The sequence below is a fragment of the Pholcus phalangioides genome, unplaced genomic scaffold (genome assembly GCF_987345545.1).
Source record: "Pholcus phalangioides strain wild (caught in Gottingen) unplaced genomic scaffold, Ppha-v1.0 ptg000024l_1, whole genome shotgun sequence".
Classification (NCBI taxonomy): Eukaryota; Metazoa; Arthropoda; class Arachnida; order Araneae; family Pholcidae; genus Pholcus; species Pholcus phalangioides.
This window is the reverse complement of record NW_028301616.1, coordinates 14711350-14733655: the sequence shown is the minus strand read 5'-3', so window position 1 is coordinate 14733655 and position 22306 is coordinate 14711350. Positions and strand designations below refer to the sequence as shown.

Genomic DNA, 22306 nt, shown 5'->3' with positions numbered 1-22306 from the left:
AGTGTCAATTTTACTTGGCATCATTCAGCATCTCTAAATATAACTATTTAACAGAAATTTATTTTAATTAAAAAAAATTATTTATGAAGAGATGAAAATGATTTTCCACAAAAAACATGGAAATACGCCTACTTGATCGCCACTGTATTGTTTCAGGTTATGAAGAAGCCTACAAGTGTTTGCTAACCACAAAGTCGTGTACTCCAAGTCATCTTTACGTTTCTGAAAAAAGAAAAATCAAGAAAGATAGAATCACAAGAACTAATTAAAAGAAGAAAAAGCAACAATTTCAAGTAGACATAATTATTGTGCTCATTTACTAATAAATAAATTCACAAGGCATACCTTTATGATTCTTTTTATTCCATAAATAGTGCTGTTCAACAAACTTCGAACTTTTTCATCATCATTGATGTGATCAGTGTGGCGAATACACATGAATAATATATATGCTGGAAGGCCAGGAACTAATCGTACAGCTACTTTTGGTTTTAGATCTATTAATTAGAAGGGGAAAGGGAAGTTAAGCTTGTATGGAAAGAAAACAATATTAAAATATACAATATGGTATAATAGATTAATATTTTTACTAGCACATAAATAGGTGAATCCCCCTATATTCCTGGAAACTAATAGTTTGAAATTTTCTACCACTCGGTAATAAAGTAATACTCAATATGAAGTGATAGGTGAAAATGGGCTACCCCACCAGTGCAAATCAGAGGTCGAGGAAACAATTTACCATAGATGAGATTTTTGATGATGGGTCCTTCATCTTCACTTCGATATTCATACATTCCCAAGTAGTTTGTTTCTTTATGTTTGACTAGTGGCATGTCATCGGTTTTGACTTTCGATACGTCAAGTATATCAGTTGAAGTATCTGCACCTGATAATAAAATAAGCATGAATTTTTTTTACCTATCAACAAAACTTATTTTTTTTAGCATTTATGTTTACAAGTCCAAAAAGTTCAGTACAAAAACTAATAATGATTTGATAACTGAAAAATAATTTTACAATCGCAGTGAAAAATATACTACAGCTGTACACCATAAATTTTTATCTTTCTCATAAAAGAACATTCTTTAGCACATAACATATATACTATATGATAAACATTTTTTCCCCACCAAACTGATTAAAAGCATATTTAACAACATGTACGAACAAACATAGAATTTATGACATTCATAAGTGGGGGGGGGGGGAAGACAAACTTGTAATATGACACCCATATACAATTAAAAAATTATTGACTTTTTAAAAGCAAATTAGAAAAACTTTCATATAACTTTCAAAAAAAGCTTTTCATTAGAAGGATCCAAGAGTACTTATATTAATATCAAAGTACTACAGAACTGCTGATTCTTGGAATCCAGAAATAAGATTTTCCTTAGGGGGTACCCCCTCCCCGTGGACCCAATCAAAAAATTTCAATCAATTGAAAAAAGTGCCCCCCCCTCCCAAGGTGGTCTTTAGTGGCCCCCGAGCAGAATATAGTCATCATGGATGCTATCAGCGATGGATAATCTTGGGGTATATGAACTCTCAAAAGCAGTTGTATATTTTCTTGTTGAAGACATTTGATCAAAGAAAAAAATCAAAAATAATTTCAAAATATAAGGCTGCTGACGAAAAAAGCTCTGGTGGTATCACATATCCCACAATCAATCTCGCTGTTATTGTGTATACAATGTGGTTGTTAATAGAATACAATAATAATTATACAAGGATGTTGGCAACCAAGACCATCCATTGATTGCCAATAAATGCTAAGTAAACAAAGTCATGTCATTGCCAGTTGGCTTAAATGAGGTCACCAAAATTGATGGCCACTTGACGGAAGTGACATCTTCAACCAAGTAGGTAGGTTCTGCAAACTATAGCTGCCCTATATAGGTGTTTTTCCCAACAACGACTGTAGTCATTGATGTCACAACATCATGAAAACTCTGGGAAAATTTAAATCTAAAAAAGTTTTTTGATCTAAAAGAAATCAAAAAATTTTCTTCCAAATCTAATTTTCTGCTAAAATCCGGAGAGTTAGCAGGTCTCTGGAGAGTTGGATGTACTATATTTACAAAATCTCATAAATTCTGGAAAAAAAAAGTTTGTAAAAGTTTTGAGTTTCTACAAATAAGCAATAGAGCCTTTGCCAGCTGATAATAGCCTGAACCAAGCAATAGATTTTCTCTGTCCATGTACCTAAGCATTCAATTCCGAGTGACATGGTTTAATACAGCAGAACCACTTTAATCTGGACAGATGCATAATGAAGACAAACTTTTGCTGTGAAGTTTCTTCCTCAACTTGAGGACTTCAATGTTTTTCCTTCACCCAAATTCCATTTCAGGTTTTTTTATTACATATGTCATCTTCTTTCTTTCCCCTCCCCCAATGTATGATTAGTGTCCACTGTGGTTTTCAGGCTTCTTGGAAAGTAGAAACAATGATGGCAACTGCGTGTCTCAATGTGATTAGTCAGATGATTTTTCCTTATTTCTCCATACTGTACAGTTAACTTTGCTTGTTGTTTTAGAACTTGTCCAGTACTCTATCATTTTCTGTAATTATCTAAGTCAATTTCCAAACATGCCAAAAATATCAAGTGATGTGATAGGTATAAGCTGTTAATGGCAACATAACACTTTAAGTATATTTGTGTGAGAAAGTTGAACTTTTGAAAAAGCTAGAAAGTGGAACAGCATGAACATCTCAGGGCCGTCATTTCAACTTTTTCCAGGGGGGAAGGGGCAAAGCACATATACTCAATGTATGTATATATATTTGTGTATATATGTATGTATGTATATATATATATGTGTGTGTGTGTGTATATATATATATATATACCATTTCTAGTGTATTTTCAAAAGCTCCCCCCAAATGACGGGCCTGATGAACATTGTGTGAAGAATTCAGTTTTTCTTCTTACCCAGGCAATGCTAACAAAATATGTTTAAAGAATTAAAGAAAGGTTTTTTTTCTATGGATAACAAGTAACAGGATGTGAATTAAAAAATATGGTTTTAAAATTACATTTACTTTAATTATATCCACATGAATTGCTATATTAATTTTCTTTCAAAGGAAAATGTAAATCAACATGATATATAATGGGAAAAATTTAGAAAAATATAAGAAAAATTTAGATCTGCCGTAATCAAAATTAAAACTGGCTCTATATAATAGCAGATAGAATTCCAATCCACATGGATACAAACACACTATGAGAAGCTTTAAAAAAATAAATGAGTTAGTAGAAATGATACTAAAAATCTGTTTTAAATGATTAACAATGAGAAATTACCATGTGGGCTTGTAGTGACTGATGCCTGTTTTGTTGACAATGTACCTAAAGTCAAATAAAAATTTAAGCTAAGCAGAAATCCAACCACCAAAGAATAAAGATGGATGAGTATCCAATTATTATAAGAAAAAAATCGAGCATAGGTAAAGAAAATGTCTATCCATAAAACATGCAAGAAAACTCCCATATTATTATTAGTAGAAAAAGACATCAATAAAATAGGATAAAATTAAATTAGCATATTTCAATTTCCAACGTTTTGTTTCATTACTATGATTTTACAAACTGGACTTGTCTTCTACCATCTAACTAAAATATACTGCAAAGTTTTTTTTGTTCTTGCATCAGAAAATTGTGACAAACACTAAAAAAATATTTGCATGCAATCCATGCTTCTTACTCATTGTTGTGATGAGAGGCAAATCTGTTGTGAAAGCATGAACAAGAATAAATAAAACAATCTTTTATTTAAATAATAATAATTATAAAATATCAAACCTTTATCATGACATTTATTTGTGAATCATATCCCTAACATGGTAAAAATTAGTAAAAAGTTTACTTATGAGAAAAAAGAAATAAGACACAGTACCTGCATCTTTAGCTTTTTTGGCATATATCTTCAACTGCTTCTTCAGTTTCTTGATCTGCTCGGACAAATTATCAATCTTTTCTCGCAGGTCCTGCAATAACCCAATAAGATTATCAAAATAGACAACAAATAGAAAACAAAATTACATCCCTGCAACTTCTTTATGTAAGTGTATACATACAATGATCTCTCACTTATGCACCTGTGCAAGGGAACAAGAAAAAAAAGAGGCATAAGTGAGTGAGGTGTATAAGTGAATAGCATTATTTACATAAATCTTTGACTGGCAATGCAGAAAATCGTCTTATTACTAAGAGCAATGTATAAGTGAGAGGGTGTTTTAGTGAGAGATTACTGTACTATATGCATATTGAGACTAATTCAATAGCTACAAGCATGCATGCTATGGATGTATTTTTAAACATTACATTTCAAGAGAGAGAAAAAAGGAAATTCAGTTACTTTTTGAAAACTTTCATTTGAAAAGAATTAGAAATTTATACCGAGAAAATATATTTTTTATATTGTTTTCAATCAAAAAACAAGATGTCAGTTACTGAAATTTGTATTTCTCTTTATTTCATAGCCGGGTTAAAGTCAGTGATGTAAGTCACATTTTCAACAATTCTGAGTCCAAAAATGCAATCTAGAAGTACTAAACTTTTGAAAGAAAAAATTAACTAAGTCACAGTTTCAATAATTTGCCTCTAAAATTGTAAAATCACAAAATTTTCAACACATGGGACCCTATGACAACAATTCTAGTAAAACCTTCTTTTTCTCAATGAAAATTATTGAATTCTCACTAACTTTAACTTCTCCACATATATGAATCTAAATAAACTCAGTTCATTTGCTAACCAACTAACGGCCAATCACAGTTCATTCACAGAGAATTCCATGCTGAAATAGTGAAAAGTGATGTAAATCAAGAATTTCAACTATGAAGAAAGGAGAAATCTTATTAACTTTTATTTTCAACTGTGGGGGGGGGGGGGCTGTATATTTTTAATATGGCACAACTTATTTCCTTTATTGAAAAAAATAACATATATATATATTGTTCCAGACTCTGCCATGAAGCTGGGCTGGAAGAGATCTTGGCAACAGGATAAGTCCAGTGGCAAAGTTCTGGCATTCATCCATTTATTCATGGTGGTGGTGGGGGGGGGGGGGGCTGTATGAAAAATTTTATTACCTATAGGTATTTTTACAGTTAAAAATTTTACAGGGTACAACTATTTCAGATAACGTCCATTATTTTGCTCATTATATTAATGAGCAAAATTTATTTATTATGAGCAAAATTATTTTTATATGGCACAATTTATTTCCTTTATTGAAAAAAAAACATATATCAATGATACTTACAACATTTTCACCTGTGAGACGATTGATTTCATGCTGCAGAATCGCTTCCGTTTGTGCTTGGGGTGTTTTCTTCAAATTCTACAAATGAAAATAATGAATAATAACCACACATATTCTGAAAGATAAGTAATGTTTTCAGGTTTTGTTATGTGGAAATGAATAAAAAAAAAAGAAGCAACAAGCAAAAACACTGATGGGATCTGAAATTAAAAAATTAGAGACAATAACAAAACAACATGGTAAATTCCAAATAAGGCAAAAAAAATCTGTTTTAAAATTGTACTTTTTCATGAGCTTTAAAAACAAAATCTTGAGTTATTATGTGATGAATAAACATTGGTGAAAGAGAAAAGTGAAATTATAGTATAAGAAATCACGAGACAGAAATAAAAATTAAGGCTTTTTTTTTTTAAATTAATTTCATAGATGTACTAATTTTTTTTAGGCCAATCAGATGGTTAATAGAAACAATAGCCTGTGAAATGTTACCTGGCTTAAGAGCTTTTGCTGTCTTTCATTATCATCTTGCAATTTTTGCAATTCATCTCTCAGCTCGTTTTCTGTTCTTTCAGCATTAGCTTTTTCTTCTTGCAATTCAGATTCGAGCTGCCTAAAATGAAAAAAGCATGTAAGAAATCAAGGTGATAAATTCAGTCAATAAAAAAAGTATCATTCAAATTCTGAGGTATCATTCCCTTAAATGATTAGAATCTGAACTGTAATTTATACAATTATTTCAACTATTGACTAATTGGTTTTTTTTATTATTATTATTTGAATGTGATAGAAGAAACTATTTGGAGAATCTTTTAACAGTTTTCAGAACGGCTTTGCTTAATTCAGTATTTTTCATTTCAAATTCTTCCACTTTCCAAAAAATATGGAAAAGAAAATTATCACAGATTTAACGTTTCAATTGCTCCCATCATCTATAGATGATGAGCATAGTAAGACTGTTCAATCACCTTCTGATGATTTTAAGTTTTTAAAATGATGTATAAATGGTGTGGTGTGCTAATTATATGTTCTAGGTGCTTTTATTTTCATTATTCTCCCATTACTGACAGGTTCACTTGTACTTATCTAAAGATGTCACTCTTCGCTATGCACATGAAGGTTTCGACAGCTGACTGATGAAAAGGTGAATTCAGGAAAGAAAAGTCAACTGCCTCTGCGGGAAATGAAACCCATGTCCTCTCCCTTGCCAAACATAGCGGTCCAGCACACTCACCCGGCAAGTGAGAGGATGTCGGTTCGATTTCCCACACAGGTAGTCAAATTTTCTTTCCCGAATAATTCATCTTTGCATCAGCCAGCTGTCGCAACCTTTGTTGCTTGTACAGTATTTACCCCATTTTTTTCTTGATTGAAATGTGAAATAGGATGTTCAAGCTGGCTGTTAATCCTTAATGCAAAATAGCACAACCATAAATCCAAACTTGAGTAAAAATTTGTGTGCTAGAAAACTGAAACAGAATAAGTGGAAACAAGTATTTACCATAAACTTGCATCTGAAGTATATTTTACTTGAGCATTAAATTCTTGTGTCATAAAAGTTTTGAAATGGTTGGCCATCTCCTATTCTGCGATTTAAATTTTTTTAAATTGACAAATGAAAGGTGGTTGGTGAAGGGATCGGTGTATTGAAGGCACTTAATTACCTTATCAAAGTCTTTTGAGTTTCAAAAGCCATAAGCAATTCGCCATCTTCATTGATTGGTTCAGCAAAACTAACATATGATCCAGACAAAGGAGGTTTCACGTCCTTGCAACTTGCCAAAATAGTTCTCAAATGAATGCATTCTTCACGCCTTCTTTCAAGCTCATCTTGCAATACATCAACATGTTCTGGTATACCATGGGAAAAAAAACATTACTGAACCATAGACTTGTGAAAGTATAAACAATAATGAAGCTCATAAAAAAATAGAGAACCCTTGATTTAAATATCTGAACTGTTCTCAAACTTCATAAAGCAAACTTACAAGATTAAGGGGAATTCTAATTGCTTTAAAAAAAAGTCAAGTAGCAATAAGTTTCTGATAACCAACAAAAAATACCTATAAGTCCTTTTGTTTTATTTGATGAATCTTCTTTACTAAGTGCAAGGCACAAACGGTTGACATCATCTTTTAGTTTTGCATTCTCCATCTCCAAATCTTGCAGCTGGTGACATTAAAATAACATATACAAATGAATGTATGGAATGTTACATTTAGAAAAATAAAGTGTGGAAACGAGTTTTCAGCTCAGTTCCAATATGGATTTCTTTTAAAAAAATCTATAATGAAATAAATTTGCTCAACTTTTTGCTATAATCCTTCAACTTAATCCAGAACAAAAAAAGAAAAAGAATGGCTACCCATTTACTAATTGGTATAAACACAGTCATACCCAAATATTATTTGATAAATTGCCTCATTTCTGGTTTTTGAAATTTGATTAAAATCATTTTTAATATTGCCATCATTGTATATAAAAAAAAATAATAATAATCGATGATAGATAAATCTGTCAAAGTAAATCATTATAATTTATATATGGTTCACAAATGAATTATTTCAGATTACCCGAATAGAATCTTTAATTCGTTGTTCTTCATTAGGCGACTCTTCTTCTTTGGCTTCTAAGGCTTCGAGTTTCTTTTCAAGTCGTGCTTTTTCCAATTCCAATGAGTTCAGTTTCTTTTGTAATCTGATGATAGCTGGTATATCATGGTGAGGCTTTTGAGGCTCTTCAAGGTCTGCCTGTGATAGAAATAAAAAATCAGATACATCTTTGGCATTTTATTTGCATTCAACGGCTCAACAAGTAAGTTACTGTAGCTGAACATAAAAATTGAAGTAATAAAGTAGGATAATCTAATGGATGCACCCCTGACCTAGCTGGTTGGTCATACAGGTACTTGTAGAACAGAGGTCGCCATTCCGCTCAGCACTCAGTTAGACAGACGGGCAAGACGGGAAATAATGCCCCGAATCAAGAGCCAGCGAGAGTCTGGTTCAAGGGGTGGTGCCAACCCTCTTAATGTCCTTCGCACAGTTTTTGACTATGGCTACAAAGTCGCTGACCCCAGGGTTTAGTGCAACATGCACCAAGCTAATAGAATCACCCTCTGTATCAATCTGGAGAACCCCGGCCTATCAACAGTAGGGTAAAACTAACCCATCTCACAACAGTCAAGGTAGGATAAAAGCAAGTCTCTGTGCCAATATTCATAACTTTTACCTCTTTAAGTGTCTGTAGGATAATAATTTTATCATTATTCTTTTTCCCTGTGAAGGGTTAAATACATGGACAAGGTCAAGTTTTAAAGCAACTTACTAAATAAAAATAAAAATCTTACAGAACGATCTTCATCGGGACTAGCTTCTTTGCTTGACCATTTCACGTCTTCTAATTTGACATGAGAAGCATCTTTATCTTTAGATTTGATGGAACCATAGCCAATATCCTGCGCAGATTTAAAAAATTATGAGTAAAATTTCATGGAATTTTTTAAATTTAAAAATTATTGAGAAAAATTATTATAAGATTACTGGTGGGTTTAATGTAAAATTTTAGCTCCTATTGCTGAAATAAAGCATTAATATTATTTTAATTCAATTGTCTGGTTGTCTACCAAACAAAACTGTAGGTGAAGTCTTACTTATTTATTTGCACATCTCAACAGGCTTAGCCCAATTACAGAGATGGAATTACACTACAGACATAAAAGATGAAAATATAAAAGAAAAGTAAAAGAATAAAAATAATAATTAATCAAATTTACACGTTAAGAATTAAATTGTCAGCAAACACACAATACAAAAATATATATACGTAATAGAAATACAAATTCATAATTCAATGCAAGGATGACAAAGACACATATACCCAAATAAAAATTTAAAAAACCCAAAAAATAGATTCATTTGCACAAAAATACAAACAGAAGAAAATTAATATAAAAAACATAAGAAAACAAGAAAAAAAAAGTCATGATGCCAAAGCACTCTTATAGATAAAGAGATATTAATGAGAAATATGTACAGTACCTAGTGGAATGATAGCACATTTTATGGAGTTTAAGCAATACTGCAACATAACTTAAATAAAGAATTTTTTTTAATGAAACTCACTTCATCATGTAGGTCAGAAGTATCATCTCTTACAGCTTCAGTGGCATCACTCTGAAGACTCATTAGGCTGACATTGGATGGTGTTCTTGTATGACCCATCGTAGCATTTCTTAATCGCAGTACTTCACTCTCAAGATTCTCATACCTTTGTTCCAAACGGGCATTCTCCTTCAGAAGTTTTTGATAAGCAGCTCGTTCTGCTCCAAATTCTTCCAACAACATACGCTTCTCATTTTCTACCTTGGTGTGCATCATCTCTGAAAGACAATTCACAAATTATGTTAGTAATTTAACGGCCCTATTTACATGGTTAATCATAATTATTTAAATATTTAAATGAAACTCCACATAAAATGGCGAAAAATAAAAATAATTTTAATTTAGCAAAACAAATCATGTAAAAATATAATTTATCTTATAAGTGTTGAAATTATTTCTTATTTTTTTTGTTATTTGAATTTTGCTTCCTAATATTGTATATATCACTATTTTATTAACCTTTTACTGGCCGAATTAAAATTTGAATTGATTTTTTTTTTCTTGCTATTTCCTGTATTGATCCTTTAGTTTAGAGATATCAACCATAAAATTCATGAAAAAAAAATTTCTTGTGTTTTCTGGCAAATCTGAGAAATCAAAACAAAAAAAATAAACTTTTTTCTTAAAAATAGGTGTTTTAAAAGAATTAAATTGATGGCATAAGTGCTGAAATGAATGAAATTTTTGTTTAGTAAATCAAGTTTGGAATCTCATGCACTCAGGAAAAAAAATCAAGTGCTTTCATGTAAGGAAAATATTTTTTTGCAATTAATAAAACCGATGTTCCCAATTGGGAACACTGGCCATTAAAAGGTGATCATCAAAAAATTTCATTGAAAATTGAAAAAAATATATTAAAAAAACACCTCAAAAAGCAATATCAAACAGATGCAGTGAAACTTTTTGGTACAGTTACTATTAATGACCCAAAAAAGTGATTATATAAGCTGATATAAGCTGAGTGATGATAAAAGCGACCAATAAAAGAAGGGGAAAAGAAATATGATTTCGAGCAGGAAAAAGGATTCAGTAAAATTTTTTTATGTAACCATCTCAAGATGGTTCTGGAAAACAGCACCATGTAACAAAATGAACGTCACATGTATCTGCAGCAGGGTGAAAAAAAAACAACTATTTGCACAAATCTACTTGTGAACTTAGTGTAAGCACCACATTGGTGTATCTACAGGGCTGAACAAATCTATTTCTTCACAAACCTGTGGCATGTAAAAATGTTCACATGTATTTTACCAACACTGGCAAATACAATACTGATTTGAGCATGTATTTTGTCCTGGAGATTTGTCTAGCCCAGATATCTGCCACACATTTTCTAGATAAAATATTAACATGCTTTCCCCATAGGCCTACTGGCTGTTACCTTGTATTCCGTAAACAAATATGTGGCTGAAAATGTTTGCTAAATGCTCATACAGCAGTCTCTCAATAATCCAAGCTATACAGGACCGAGACCATCTTGGATTACTGAAAACTTGGCTTATCCGAAAAGTAATAGAAAACGACATTCAAAAGTGGGGGAAGGGGTAAATCTCCTCATATTGACTTTATTGTAAATGTAAGTGGTAAAAAATTTAGAAAATACAAGGTCTGTCACAGGATTCGAGCACATCAGTCTTTCAATTTACAGCAGTTTTTACTTACATGGGTCATTGCGATGTCCCGCCTTCTCTAACCCGAGAAGGAACTACTTCGGTGATCATCAGGTGGCACTAAGTGAAGTTGTAAATGCTCCCAGCATTTGCAACCTGGTAAATTTTCTCAATTACACTAAACACCTGAATGCATATGGCGAGTTTCAATTCTGCTCTAACTTGAACTCTCATGTGTTACTATCTAATAACTTCATGTTGAGTTCTCTGCCATATCTCTGCGAGACCTTCTCTGCTCCTTTTCTAAAAAAAGGGTACCGCAGACAGGAGCAGCCTCAAATTTTCTGATATGGCCTTTACCGGTTGTGGTTTTCCATAATCTCCCACATACAGAGATTCAATATAATGGTACCCGATACCATAACTTTCGTCCCCAGAGCGGCCACAAACTCTGGGAATTTCCACAGAATAATGTTTCTCCTCATATCCACATGACCCACAACTCATATTATATCACTTGGTGTTAGAGCAATGGGCAAAATTTGTCTAGGCTTTTCCCTTATGGGACACCAAAGGATGATGATGATACATGGGTCATTCCAATAGACCATGGACATTCTACTAATTGGAGTTAAAATACCACTTATGTTCAATTAATGAAATATAATTGTTCTGATTTGCTGATTTCTTTTCTCTGGACCTACTTGTTTGTGCTTAATTTTACTCTTTTAAAAAAAATCTATTTTTCCGGTGAAAGGAAATAACTTTTCTTTCCAAAGTTCATCTCTGCACTAATATACAGAAAATCCATTTTTTATATATTATAACTTGTAAGCTGGAAAAATAACATATTTCTTTACTCTTCTTGTTCTTGATTCACAGGCTTTATTCATTACAAATTAAGGCTTCCAAGACCTTGGGCTCTAGTGGCAAGACTTCACAATACAAGTTTTTATTTTTGTTTTTTACACTAAAAATATACAATGAAAAGGCTTCTAAAAAGTTCTGACCTAGCTGGGCTTACCAAAGACTCCGGCTTAGGGACCAAGACTTTTAGTCCCTGTCAAGCCCCATTCAAACTGAAATTACTGGTATTCATGGAAAGGGGGTAAATACATTTTTGGTAGAAATGCCAAACATGTCCCCACGTTAATATTCACAAGGAACCTAACGTATGGGGGAATACATTCTTGGTGAAAAACAGAAAGATATAGGTTTTTTGAGACGGAATTCCAAAAACTTTAAACACCTCTTATTATCCAGATCCTCAAACTTTCGAGACCCAAATTAGCATAAATAGCATAACACTACAAATTATCTACTGCAGTGTTTTTTGAAACAAAAATCAAAGGATGTGCATCAATGTAAGCCCTGAAAATCAAGGCACGTCTGGTTTTTCACAATGTAAGCCTAAGTCCCCCTGGGCCTATCCATCATGAGGCCGAGAAATAAGGTGCATTTCAAGCCAAATAAGTAGACTTGCAACTTGCTAATACTTTATGACACATTGCTGTTTCTTTTGATGGTTACTCAATTTTCAGTTCTTGATTTTCAGAAGCTAAAATACAATTTAAATCATCACCCATGTGTCATCACCCATTTCTGTCTTTTCTATTTCCTCAAACTGCAATTGAATTACTTCTATGATTGAAATAATCAATTACTGCTTGTTCTGGGAAGAATATGGTAACATCACAATATTATTGATGTGCTCATGCCCCATCCGTAAGGGGGGGGGGGAGGCAACTGTGCTCAGAAATGGGCAAATTTAGATCCAATTAACTTCAGAATAGATAGCAGAGCTGGCTTCCCCCCACCCCCAGGAATCAAGATAGTGAATACAAAACATATTTTTGTCAAAAACAGGAGTGTCCAATCGTTCAATGGAGAATAGTTTTTAATATGAATATGATGTCATATATCAGGGTAAAACATAAATTTAGTGATGGTAAATCATGGTGCTGTTAACTTTTGTGTTATTCTATTCTTCCACAGAAACTCGAAAACTGACAGAATGAGTGCGGTTAGGCTGTAACTGAATGAATGATGTAAATAGATTCTACTGTACAATCTAAGTATATCATTCATTACAATTAAATGTTAAAAAAAACCTTAATAAAAGAAATGCAAAAAGGCCTCAGTAGATAAAAAATGCTACACATCAAACTTAATCGCCAACATAATTTTGTAGTAAAATTTTTAAGATCATTACCTCCAGCTCCTTTTTCTGTAGCTTTAATTATCTCATTCATCTTATTGATTTGATCTTTTAGACTGATGTTGTCTTTGTTCAGCTGCTCAACAATCTAAAAAAATTGATTGGATTATATTATTTAACTTGATTACATCTTATAAACTGATCCAACAAAAATTATAGCTACACTAACCTCATCTTTCTGAATTTTCAAAAGCTCTTTCTCGGAGATTATGTCTTGTTTTTCACTTTTTTCCTGCTTTAACTCAGTTTGAAGTGTTATGAGTGCTTCCTCCAGTTCACAAACACGTCTGTTTGAATCTTTCAGAGCTCCTTCCAAGTACTTTGCATGTTCCAACTGTGCAGACATTTCTTTTGGATCAACCTGCTTCGCCTGCATTGTTTTCCTCTCTGCCATCTATACACACACATAAAAGAATGTTGATACTTAAAATGAAACCTCAAATTTTCATGAACTTGTATGAACATAATGTTCATAAAAATAATATATAATACACATAAAAATTAAATGTATTGCCATAAAATACTAAAAAATGTTCAATTTATATGTCATGCTAATATAAATAGCTTGTAAGAAAAGTTCATGGAAATAAGGGCAATTAAAAACGTCTTAAAAAGACAAGAATTGATGTTGAAATTTTTTTAATGATCTTATAAATTTCCTTATGCATAGTTAAAATAACCAAACTAAGAGAGAGAGGTTTATTTATTTTAATTCACATCACTAAGATTACTATTTTTGAAGGTGAACAGCTTAACAGCTATTGTTTTAATGATTTTTTTATAACAAATATAGATCATAAATTAATAAAAATTATACTTTGAGTAATGAGGATAAGTTGAAATCAAGAAATACTTGACCACCATATAATGATAACTTGGATGGGAAAATGTTGCAATAAAGTATGTAGATAATTTACCATTTCATCCACCTTCTGTTGCAAGGATATAATCTTATTCTCCAGACCTTTGTTCAACTTCTTCACATGTTCCACGGATCTAGCCTCAATCTAAACAAAAAAATAATAATACATTTTATAATATATTAATGGATAAAAAAATACCTAAGAGTTTTTAAAAAAACAACTAATTGTCTAAGCAATATACCTTACATGAGTATCAATGCATGAATATATCAAACGTATTACACACATTAATTTATCAATAAATTTAAACTACATCACAGTAGCAATAAAAATGATAGATTCATACTCTCTTCATACTAGAAACATTTCAATAAGGAGAGAGTAGATGTAGAGATTAATTTCATTTCATTATTATTTTATTGGATGCAAATTCACTTTGGTGCACAGAAAATACTCACTTTCAATTTCTTCAGCTCTCTCCTAGCAAACCATCTTCGAACATAAGATTGACTTGTGACGATACGTTTTCTGTCCTTCTGGTAAGCCCTCTTTGCCAGGAAACATCTGACATATTTCTGAAATAAAAAGCAAAAAGTGATACATAAGGCAGTTCTATCATACACAAAAATAACTTGACATAATAAAAATAATAAATATATAAAAACAAAAATAACTCTGGTCATACTTGTATATCTCGCAATACCACTCTAGTTTTTTATGGAGGTGATGATGAACAATTCGATTTCTATCTTATTCTCGATCTCAAACTAATTTTCTCGAACCATAGGGCCAGTACATTATTATGGATCTAATACTAAGTTTCTTGATGTAGGGTTGGTTCGGTTCTCCTTAATAACTCCTTAAGATTTCCAGCAGCAATATACACACATTTTTCTAAATTCAATCCTTCATATTTCAATCACAAGGAATGGTTCTATCTTCTCAACCAATATAATGGGGTAATTCCTATTCTTTTATCATGATAGTCGTGAACAAAATTTTATCATTTTTGTTAATAAAATTTTGGTTTTATAAGACCAATAAATTGGCATATTGGCATCAGTGCATTTCCAGGTGGTGCTAAAGAATGCTTAATCAGGAGAAATGCAGGTAAATGCCTAAGTTTGGTGGTATTACTAAGGTGAGAAGTGATGTCTGGTAATAAACATAAGAAAAGTATAAGAAACAGTACAAACAATAATTAACATAGAAAAGAATCTTAGGCAAATCACAGTAAATGTGAGGTATCTTGTGGTAGTCAAATGATTGAGAATATCTCATATTTTTACAAAATAATATATATAGAACCATTCAGGATAGCCATTTGTCTAGCTAAGGATCAATTTATAAAAAATCATTCAGCCATTTATAAAAAAAGAGAGAAAATATTGAGTAAAAACTGCAAAGAGTAATAGGTTTGATTTCCTACAACAAAAGAAAAAACAGTTTCACATTTTTTCTTGGCTTTCTACTTGAGCTACACTGCCAAACAAAAATATTTTTTATTCAAATTCATATGGTTTTTATACATATAAGTCATTATTTCACTAAAAAAACCAGCGTCTATTGAAGTTTTTATTTCGGACTAAAAAAACTGCTATTGAAAACCTATTCAAAGTATGTATAGAGACAACATATAGACCTAACTAAGGAATTCATTAAATAGTTACCATCGTAAAACTCAATGGACACCTCCTCCTAACCAAATCATGGCCCACTGCTCTGTCTCAATGAAGAGATTTTAGCAGGTGGTTGAAGACGACCTTGGCCATGCTAAAAGCTGCGCATGTATGTGTTGTGAAAAAAACATGAAGCTTGTTTCTGTATAATGTTATGTGTATCGTTGCCATCTGCCATCAATTTTTTTAACTATGAGTGAAGTGTAATGATTGAATAATTGTATAATTGCAGGCTTGTTGCTCTCTGTAGAGACGTTTAACAGGGAGATTGGCTCACATTCTGTGGTTGGGAATCACAGAAAACTCAAGGGAAACCAGCTCTCTGAATGTTGGAGGTCTGGTTCATTTCTAAGATGCTGAGAAAAGCGAGGTTTGATAAAGATCACAGCATGAAATTCAGCCAATTCAATGGATTTTTACAATAGATATTTGAGAATTTCCCAGAATATGTGACTTGAATTTCCTGGCATTCCAGAAAATACAGTATTCTTGGCAAGCTGGTCTCCCTTGCTGCATGCCGGCTGATTCAGGGGAATACAGTACAACTATAGGTTTATCAAAGAATTTGAAATAAACACATGCAGATACAATTAATAGTTTATTAAAAATGCCACATCACACAGTACATACAATAATTATTAACTTACCTGTATGATGATAGCTGCTGCATTTCTACGCATCTGTTGATATCTCTGTCGAGCCCACATTCCACGAATGCGAGACTGCAAGCCAATAGATGTCTTACGCAATCTATGATACTTTTTGTAACAAATGAATCTGCGGATATTCTTTTGTATTGTTGTTGCTGCCTTTGTTTTTCTCAAGAAATCTGCAAGTCTACAAATGAAAGAAATTTATAATATGACTTTATTTTATTGAAAATGACACCACAATTCCCGTAAAAAAAATATTTAAAAAAAAGAGAAGACAGGGTTTGAATATGTCTTTACCATCAGCTATAATATTGCAGACCAAAGCATTGTGGTGGTGTTTTTCAATTCATTAAATAAATAAATCAATTACTAACTGATACTAATATAATAACTGACAAAAAATAACATGCAAATGAATTTATGTTTTAAACAAAATTCCTTTTATAAGACATCCTATATATTGTGCAGATTCCATTACTAATCATTTCATCGCTCTATAGAAACATGCAAAAAAGATAAGATATTTTTTAAAGTGAAGCTCCTTTAGCAACGAGAGTAAATCTGTTTTGTTACAGATTTACTCTCTGTCAAAAAAGTACTGTCACATAAAAATTGAGACACCTTCCCTAAGACCATTTCTGAAGAAGAACTGATATGTGATAAGATAAATAGTTGAATTAGTGGTGATGGAGGAACGTCAATAGAGCCTGGGCCATATAAGTTAAAGAAAGTTAGTTTGGTGGGGAGGGGGTGTTCTATATTTCTAGTACACCAATTTTTTTTGTTTCCTCTATAAAGGTCGCTAGCATTCTCTATGTGGAATAGACTAGTGGCAATATAATGAAATTAGATGCATAGGTGAAAATAGATTTTCACTTTTTTTTTTATAAAGATTTAAGTAAATTTTTATTTAAGAAAATAAAAGCATTGGGATGCAATAGAGTTGTTGGCAATTACTTAATATGCACCCATTCAATAGAAGATATTAGTTAACATGAATGCTTCTAAATTTATCTTTGCTTCAATATTAAAGTCCCTTTAAAATTCTGCGCAACAAACCCCAAATTCATGAAAATTCTTTAAAAAGTTTAGTTAACAGAAGAAAATTTCTCGTTACTCATATAATTTTTTTCCATGTGTTTCTTTTTATATGGTGGGTACAGATGGGCATATGATGGGGGTAGTACCACCTCTTTTCTCTCTCTGTTCGGGGTTAAGTACAAGTGGTAATCAAAAAATTATCTATCAAAATGAATCTTAAGGTTGAAAATAAAATTCAATGGTAATTGCATGTTAACATGCAATTTAAGTCACAGAGCCAAAAATGTCTTAAAATAACCAAGGGGAGTGGGAAAAATGCTTTATTTATACACATATAATGCCACTAGAGTGGAAAAAAAGTGCAATTTTTTTTTCTCTTTAATCACCTGAGCGTGTGTGACTGGAAGGATTTTTTTCCTATCACATCATGCATGAAATCTCTCACTTTTCGAGATGTGCTGAAGTTGCAATATTTTGTCCACTTCTGAAGTGGGGTAATGCACGTATCTACTAATCACAAAAACTTTTTGTCTCAATATATACTATCAGTCCTATTATTTTGGCGGGAGAGTTCTGGGACATCCTGTATATTATTCCATTAGTATATATTATCATGCATGATGGTTTTACAACAAGGAATTTTGGTTAAATTGCATTATTTCTAGTATTACACTGCACAGCTGTAAAACGTGGAACTCACCTCCTGGCTATCAGCCCCCTTGTGTATCTTTGGATGCCAAGAACAGTTTTTCGAATTTTCTGGTATCTTCGTTTTAAAAGCCATCCTCTGATGTGCTTTTGCATCATCACGGCACATGACCTTAATTTATCTGCCCGAAGCTTCTCCAAGTAAGCCACTTGTCCAGCACGAAAAAATATCTTTGTTTTACCAAATTGAAATTTATCTTCTTCCTATAAAATATACGCAAAATCTTTAAAACTAATTACTACTTGTATATTTGAGTCAAGTGAGTTTATTTAATAAAAATTTCCAGACACATTCACTTTTTGGGAACTTTTCGATATCTCTCTGAGATGTGAAGTGGGATATGTCTAGCCCTTCAATATCTATTTGCGTCTAAATAAATTATGATAGAAAAAGTTTGAATCGAAATATAGTTTTAATCAAAATAAACAAAATTCAGTATTCCCAAGGATGTAGTGAATAGTACAAAAATTCAGTATTTAAAGGTATGTGGCTTTTAGTGTTTGTCAGGGGTAGAAAAGTAGAGTTTAAGATTTGGAGAAGTAAAGATAATTTGTAATTGATTTCAGAGTAATTTTAAAGTGTTCAAGGTAATGCTTGATTGAAATTAAAAATATAGCACAAGCATCTCCTAGATCCTTGCATCTTAATTCAAATTGAAATTTGTTTTGGGTTTCAGTCTCCATCTATTTCATAGTGACTTTGATTTGGAAAGCTACTTTTTAATTAGCTAGTTGGCTGATTTTGGAAACTCTGACAACAGCTAAGACATATTGTGATGGATTGTTTCATTGCTATGCTCCACTCTATTTAACTCAAAATCTCAGTATCACACTCCAAAACACAACAGAAATGCAGTAACACCTAACTACATTGTACATGTTGGGGAAAACACTGAAAAAATACATTGCACTGAAAGAGTGATGTAACTGCAGACTGTGTAGGTTCTATAATTTTTAATTAGACCTTTTGTGCTGATAAAAGGAATAAATATCCAAATGCAAATCATAAAGAAACATGGTGTAACAAGAAACTTCTGCACTTTCATATTTATGCAAGTCCCCAAGTTATTATCAATAACACATACATGCAAAATTTTAATGATGCATGCTCATACTAAGAACTAATTACACATGTAAAGTTAGGGTAAAACACATGTATTAGCATGATTTGTCACGGAACTTACTGTTTTTCCCAGAAGTGAGTGACTCTAAAGGAAAAGGTAAATATAATTTTATAAACAAACACAAATATGCATACAATATATTAAACTTATTGTATCAGAGAAATTTTAAGTGGCACATTATGCAGAAAAAAAAAGTTATAAAGAAGCTTAGTTAAAACCTACAAGATTCTAATTTTTTTTTTTTTTTTTGTGTTTTTATTTTTATGAACTGGGAATTTTTATGAGGTGGGACCAAACAACTGAATACGTAAATAAAGAATTACAATCTGTATAAGCACAATTCATGTCCATTTAAAAGCTATGTGAATGGTTTTGTGACAATGACAGAAGAAAAAAGTTGAATGCTATAATCCTCACGGAAAACTTGTCCTTAACAAAATGTGAAGTTTTCGGTGCAGGAGAAAATTTCCTTCATGTAATTTAAATGAAAATGTGAATATTCTATGAAGTTACTAACAAACATAAGGCAATGAATTTTTTCTGCATGATGAAAGGATTTAAACATACAAAATTGAAGAAAATAAAAACATACATTGACAAGATTTTCTAATATTTTTTGACAAGTAGTTTTCAAGTCTGAACGTTTGATGTCTTTAGAACGTGTCAAGACTCTGTATCTGTTCAAGAAATCTTGGTAGCTCCACCTATAAATATTGAAATTTCAATTGAAAAAGTTAACAATGAGAAATTAAGCACTAAAAATGCAAAGTACAGAATCAATACAATTCAATATCTTCTAGAACAGCGGTTCTCAACCGGTGCTCTGTGTGAACTCCCAAGGGACTCCGTGGCAGCTCAAGAAAAATACAAAAAAAACAGTGAATTTGGAAAAAATAATTATAAGTATTTTTGAATAATAATATTAAATCAGTAACTTAGATGAATGAATGAAAAATAGGCCTACGGGACTCCTCCACAGAAATTATATACCAGAAAGGGCTCAGCGAGTCAAAAAAGGTTGAGAACCGCTGTTCTAGAATAATCAGAAATATAATAGACTTAATGAAACATACCAGGATAGTGATATATATATATATATATTATTTTTTAACCTCCTCAGCAGCATTTATGAGATATCTTGCGTAACTTGATACTTTGTAGTTTGACTATTATGAGATATAGCCTCCTTAACCCTTTAAGCGACATTGACAAGATATCTCGCCTCCATAGAAGCTTTTTATTTTAGCATTCACAAGCCCAAATATTTCGTAAAGTTGATTTCTCAATGAAGCGCTTTTCCCATATACTCCATATTTTGTACCTGCTGAAAATCAGAAGAAAGCTTACTTCATTAAAAAACCATATGGCATTTTGAAGGGGGGTTAGTGATTTCTTGCTGTGCCGCTTAAAGAATTAAAACACTCTTTTTCAGCAACAACGAACCCATAGAGTTTTGTGAATTCTGTTTCTCTGTAAAACATGTTTTTCACACATTTTCCCACTCAACCTGTCAGATCACCTGCTAGTGAAAGGGTTTTCCTTTTATTCACATTTTGATAACAGAAGGAGAGAGTGTGCAGGGCTGCAACTAGGGCTAAGCAGGCAGGTCTCGTGCCCCAGGCAGTGGACTCGAGGGGGCGCAAATTTCATTCTGAAATCTCTCCAACATTACAAGGGGGCATCAAAATATGCGCTTGCCCAGGTGACCAAGCATCTAGTTACGGCCCTGAGAGTGTGTATATTTTAAATGTACCCTTTATCTGTGGATAGTATAGGAATATCAGTACAGTATAAATAATATATAGGTGCTAATTCCACGACGAAAAATCTGTAGTTTGTCACTTACAAAACATGTTTGTCACATAGGAAACATGTCATACGAGAAAAAAGGCAAAAATGAAGGGGTGGGGTTGGGTTGTGGGGGTTGCATGAGATGACCATAGGACACGTTTTTTCTGGGACATTCATGTGTGTTTACTTCCGGCATAGTATTTGGCGATTTGCTGTACTCTGAATCCCAATTTCATGCATTTTTCTCCAAGAAACATTGTCAGGATTGGATTGCAAGGTTAGGATTAAAGGACTAGAGGATTTTTTTGGATTTTTCATTTTTGTGATGCATAATTTGAGGATTTTTAGGGATTTTTCCATAAAGATACAAATAATCAGAATATGGTTTCAGATTGGAAGATTTTATGAAGCTAAAAAATCAGAAGACTTTAGGCTAACTTTAAAGCATTGCCATCTATGATAATAGAAAATATAAAGTATTTCTCTTCCTCAATTCATTGTTCTTGGAGATAGGGGGAGGGCAAGCAATATCACCTGCACAAAATCAGAAAAATGTTTTCTTGAAAAGAAAAAAACAAGGTACAGCATTTTGCAGAGGGTTTGGTTATTTTCACTGTGCCAATTAGAATGCAAATCAGTGAAATATATAAAAACACAGAAAGGGTTAATTTCACTTCTGTCACAATAAATCACTTGAATATATTTTTCATTTCAAACAGCAAAAAACTGTTTAATGATATTTCAAACAAATTAACACTGTATACCTTACCAAAAAAAAATAATAAATCTGTGTAATTATTTAAGTAAGTCATCATCTTGAGTTAATTTACCTTGAAGGATAACCTGCAGAGCTGATCCGAATGGTCTCCAGCACACCACAAGCTCTGAGTTGTTGAATGGCTCTTTTTGGTTCAAAGTGAAATGACATTTTCTGGTCATTTGGTTTGATACATCGGACATAATGAGGAGTGGTGGCATTCAATGTCGACATCAATAGACCCAATGAATCTCGAAACTATAAAATAAAATAGCAAAGCAAGATTTTTCTCTGGATTGGTATTACTGAAAAAATAACAATAGAGAATTCATGCAAAAAAATATCCATGATCCACAGATCTGCCAATCACTCACAATAAAGTAAGAAAAGGCTGAATTTTGAATTATCGGAGGGTTTTTAGCCCTC

At 32.3% G+C, this 22306-nt stretch overlaps 1 protein-coding gene across 5 annotated transcripts in view; it reads right to left on the bottom strand.

The window, feature by feature from the left end:
- didum (dilute class unconventional myosin) overlaps nt 1–22306 on the bottom strand; it is a 62977-nt gene that overhangs the window by 18837 nt on the left and 21834 nt on the right. Inside the window, exons 16-37 of one of the 5 annotated variants that reach the window (XM_089251168.1) lie at nt 21954–22138; nt 19925–20036; nt 19393–19416; nt 18201–18412; nt 16454–16643; nt 14586–14702; nt 14182–14271; nt 13434–13658; nt 13259–13352; nt 9398–9654; nt 8623–8730; nt 7847–8023; nt 7337–7442; nt 6938–7124; nt 5766–5886; nt 5277–5354; nt 3906–3996; nt 3714–3737; nt 3314–3358; nt 743–889; nt 346–497; nt 133–222 (exon numbers count right to left, since the gene is read on the bottom strand). In XM_089251168.1, coding sequence (XP_089107294.1) covers nt 133–222; nt 346–497; nt 743–889; nt 3314–3358; nt 3714–3737; nt 3906–3996; nt 5277–5354; nt 5766–5886; nt 6938–7124; nt 7337–7442; nt 7847–8023; nt 8623–8730; nt 9398–9654; nt 13259–13352; nt 13434–13658; nt 14182–14271; nt 14586–14702; nt 16454–16643; nt 18201–18412; nt 19393–19416; nt 19925–20036; nt 21954–22138 — 2832 coding nt within the window. The remainder of the gene's footprint in view (nt 1–132; nt 223–345; nt 498–742; nt 890–3313; nt 3359–3713; nt 3738–3905; nt 3997–5276; nt 5355–5765; nt 5887–6937; nt 7125–7336; nt 7443–7846; nt 8024–8622; nt 8731–9397; nt 9655–13258; nt 13353–13433; nt 13659–14181; nt 14272–14585; nt 14703–16453; nt 16644–18200; nt 18413–19392; nt 19417–19924; nt 20037–21953; nt 22139–22306) is intronic. The other 4 variants (XM_089251171.1, XM_089251169.1, XM_089251172.1 and 1 more) reach the window with 4 other exon arrangements.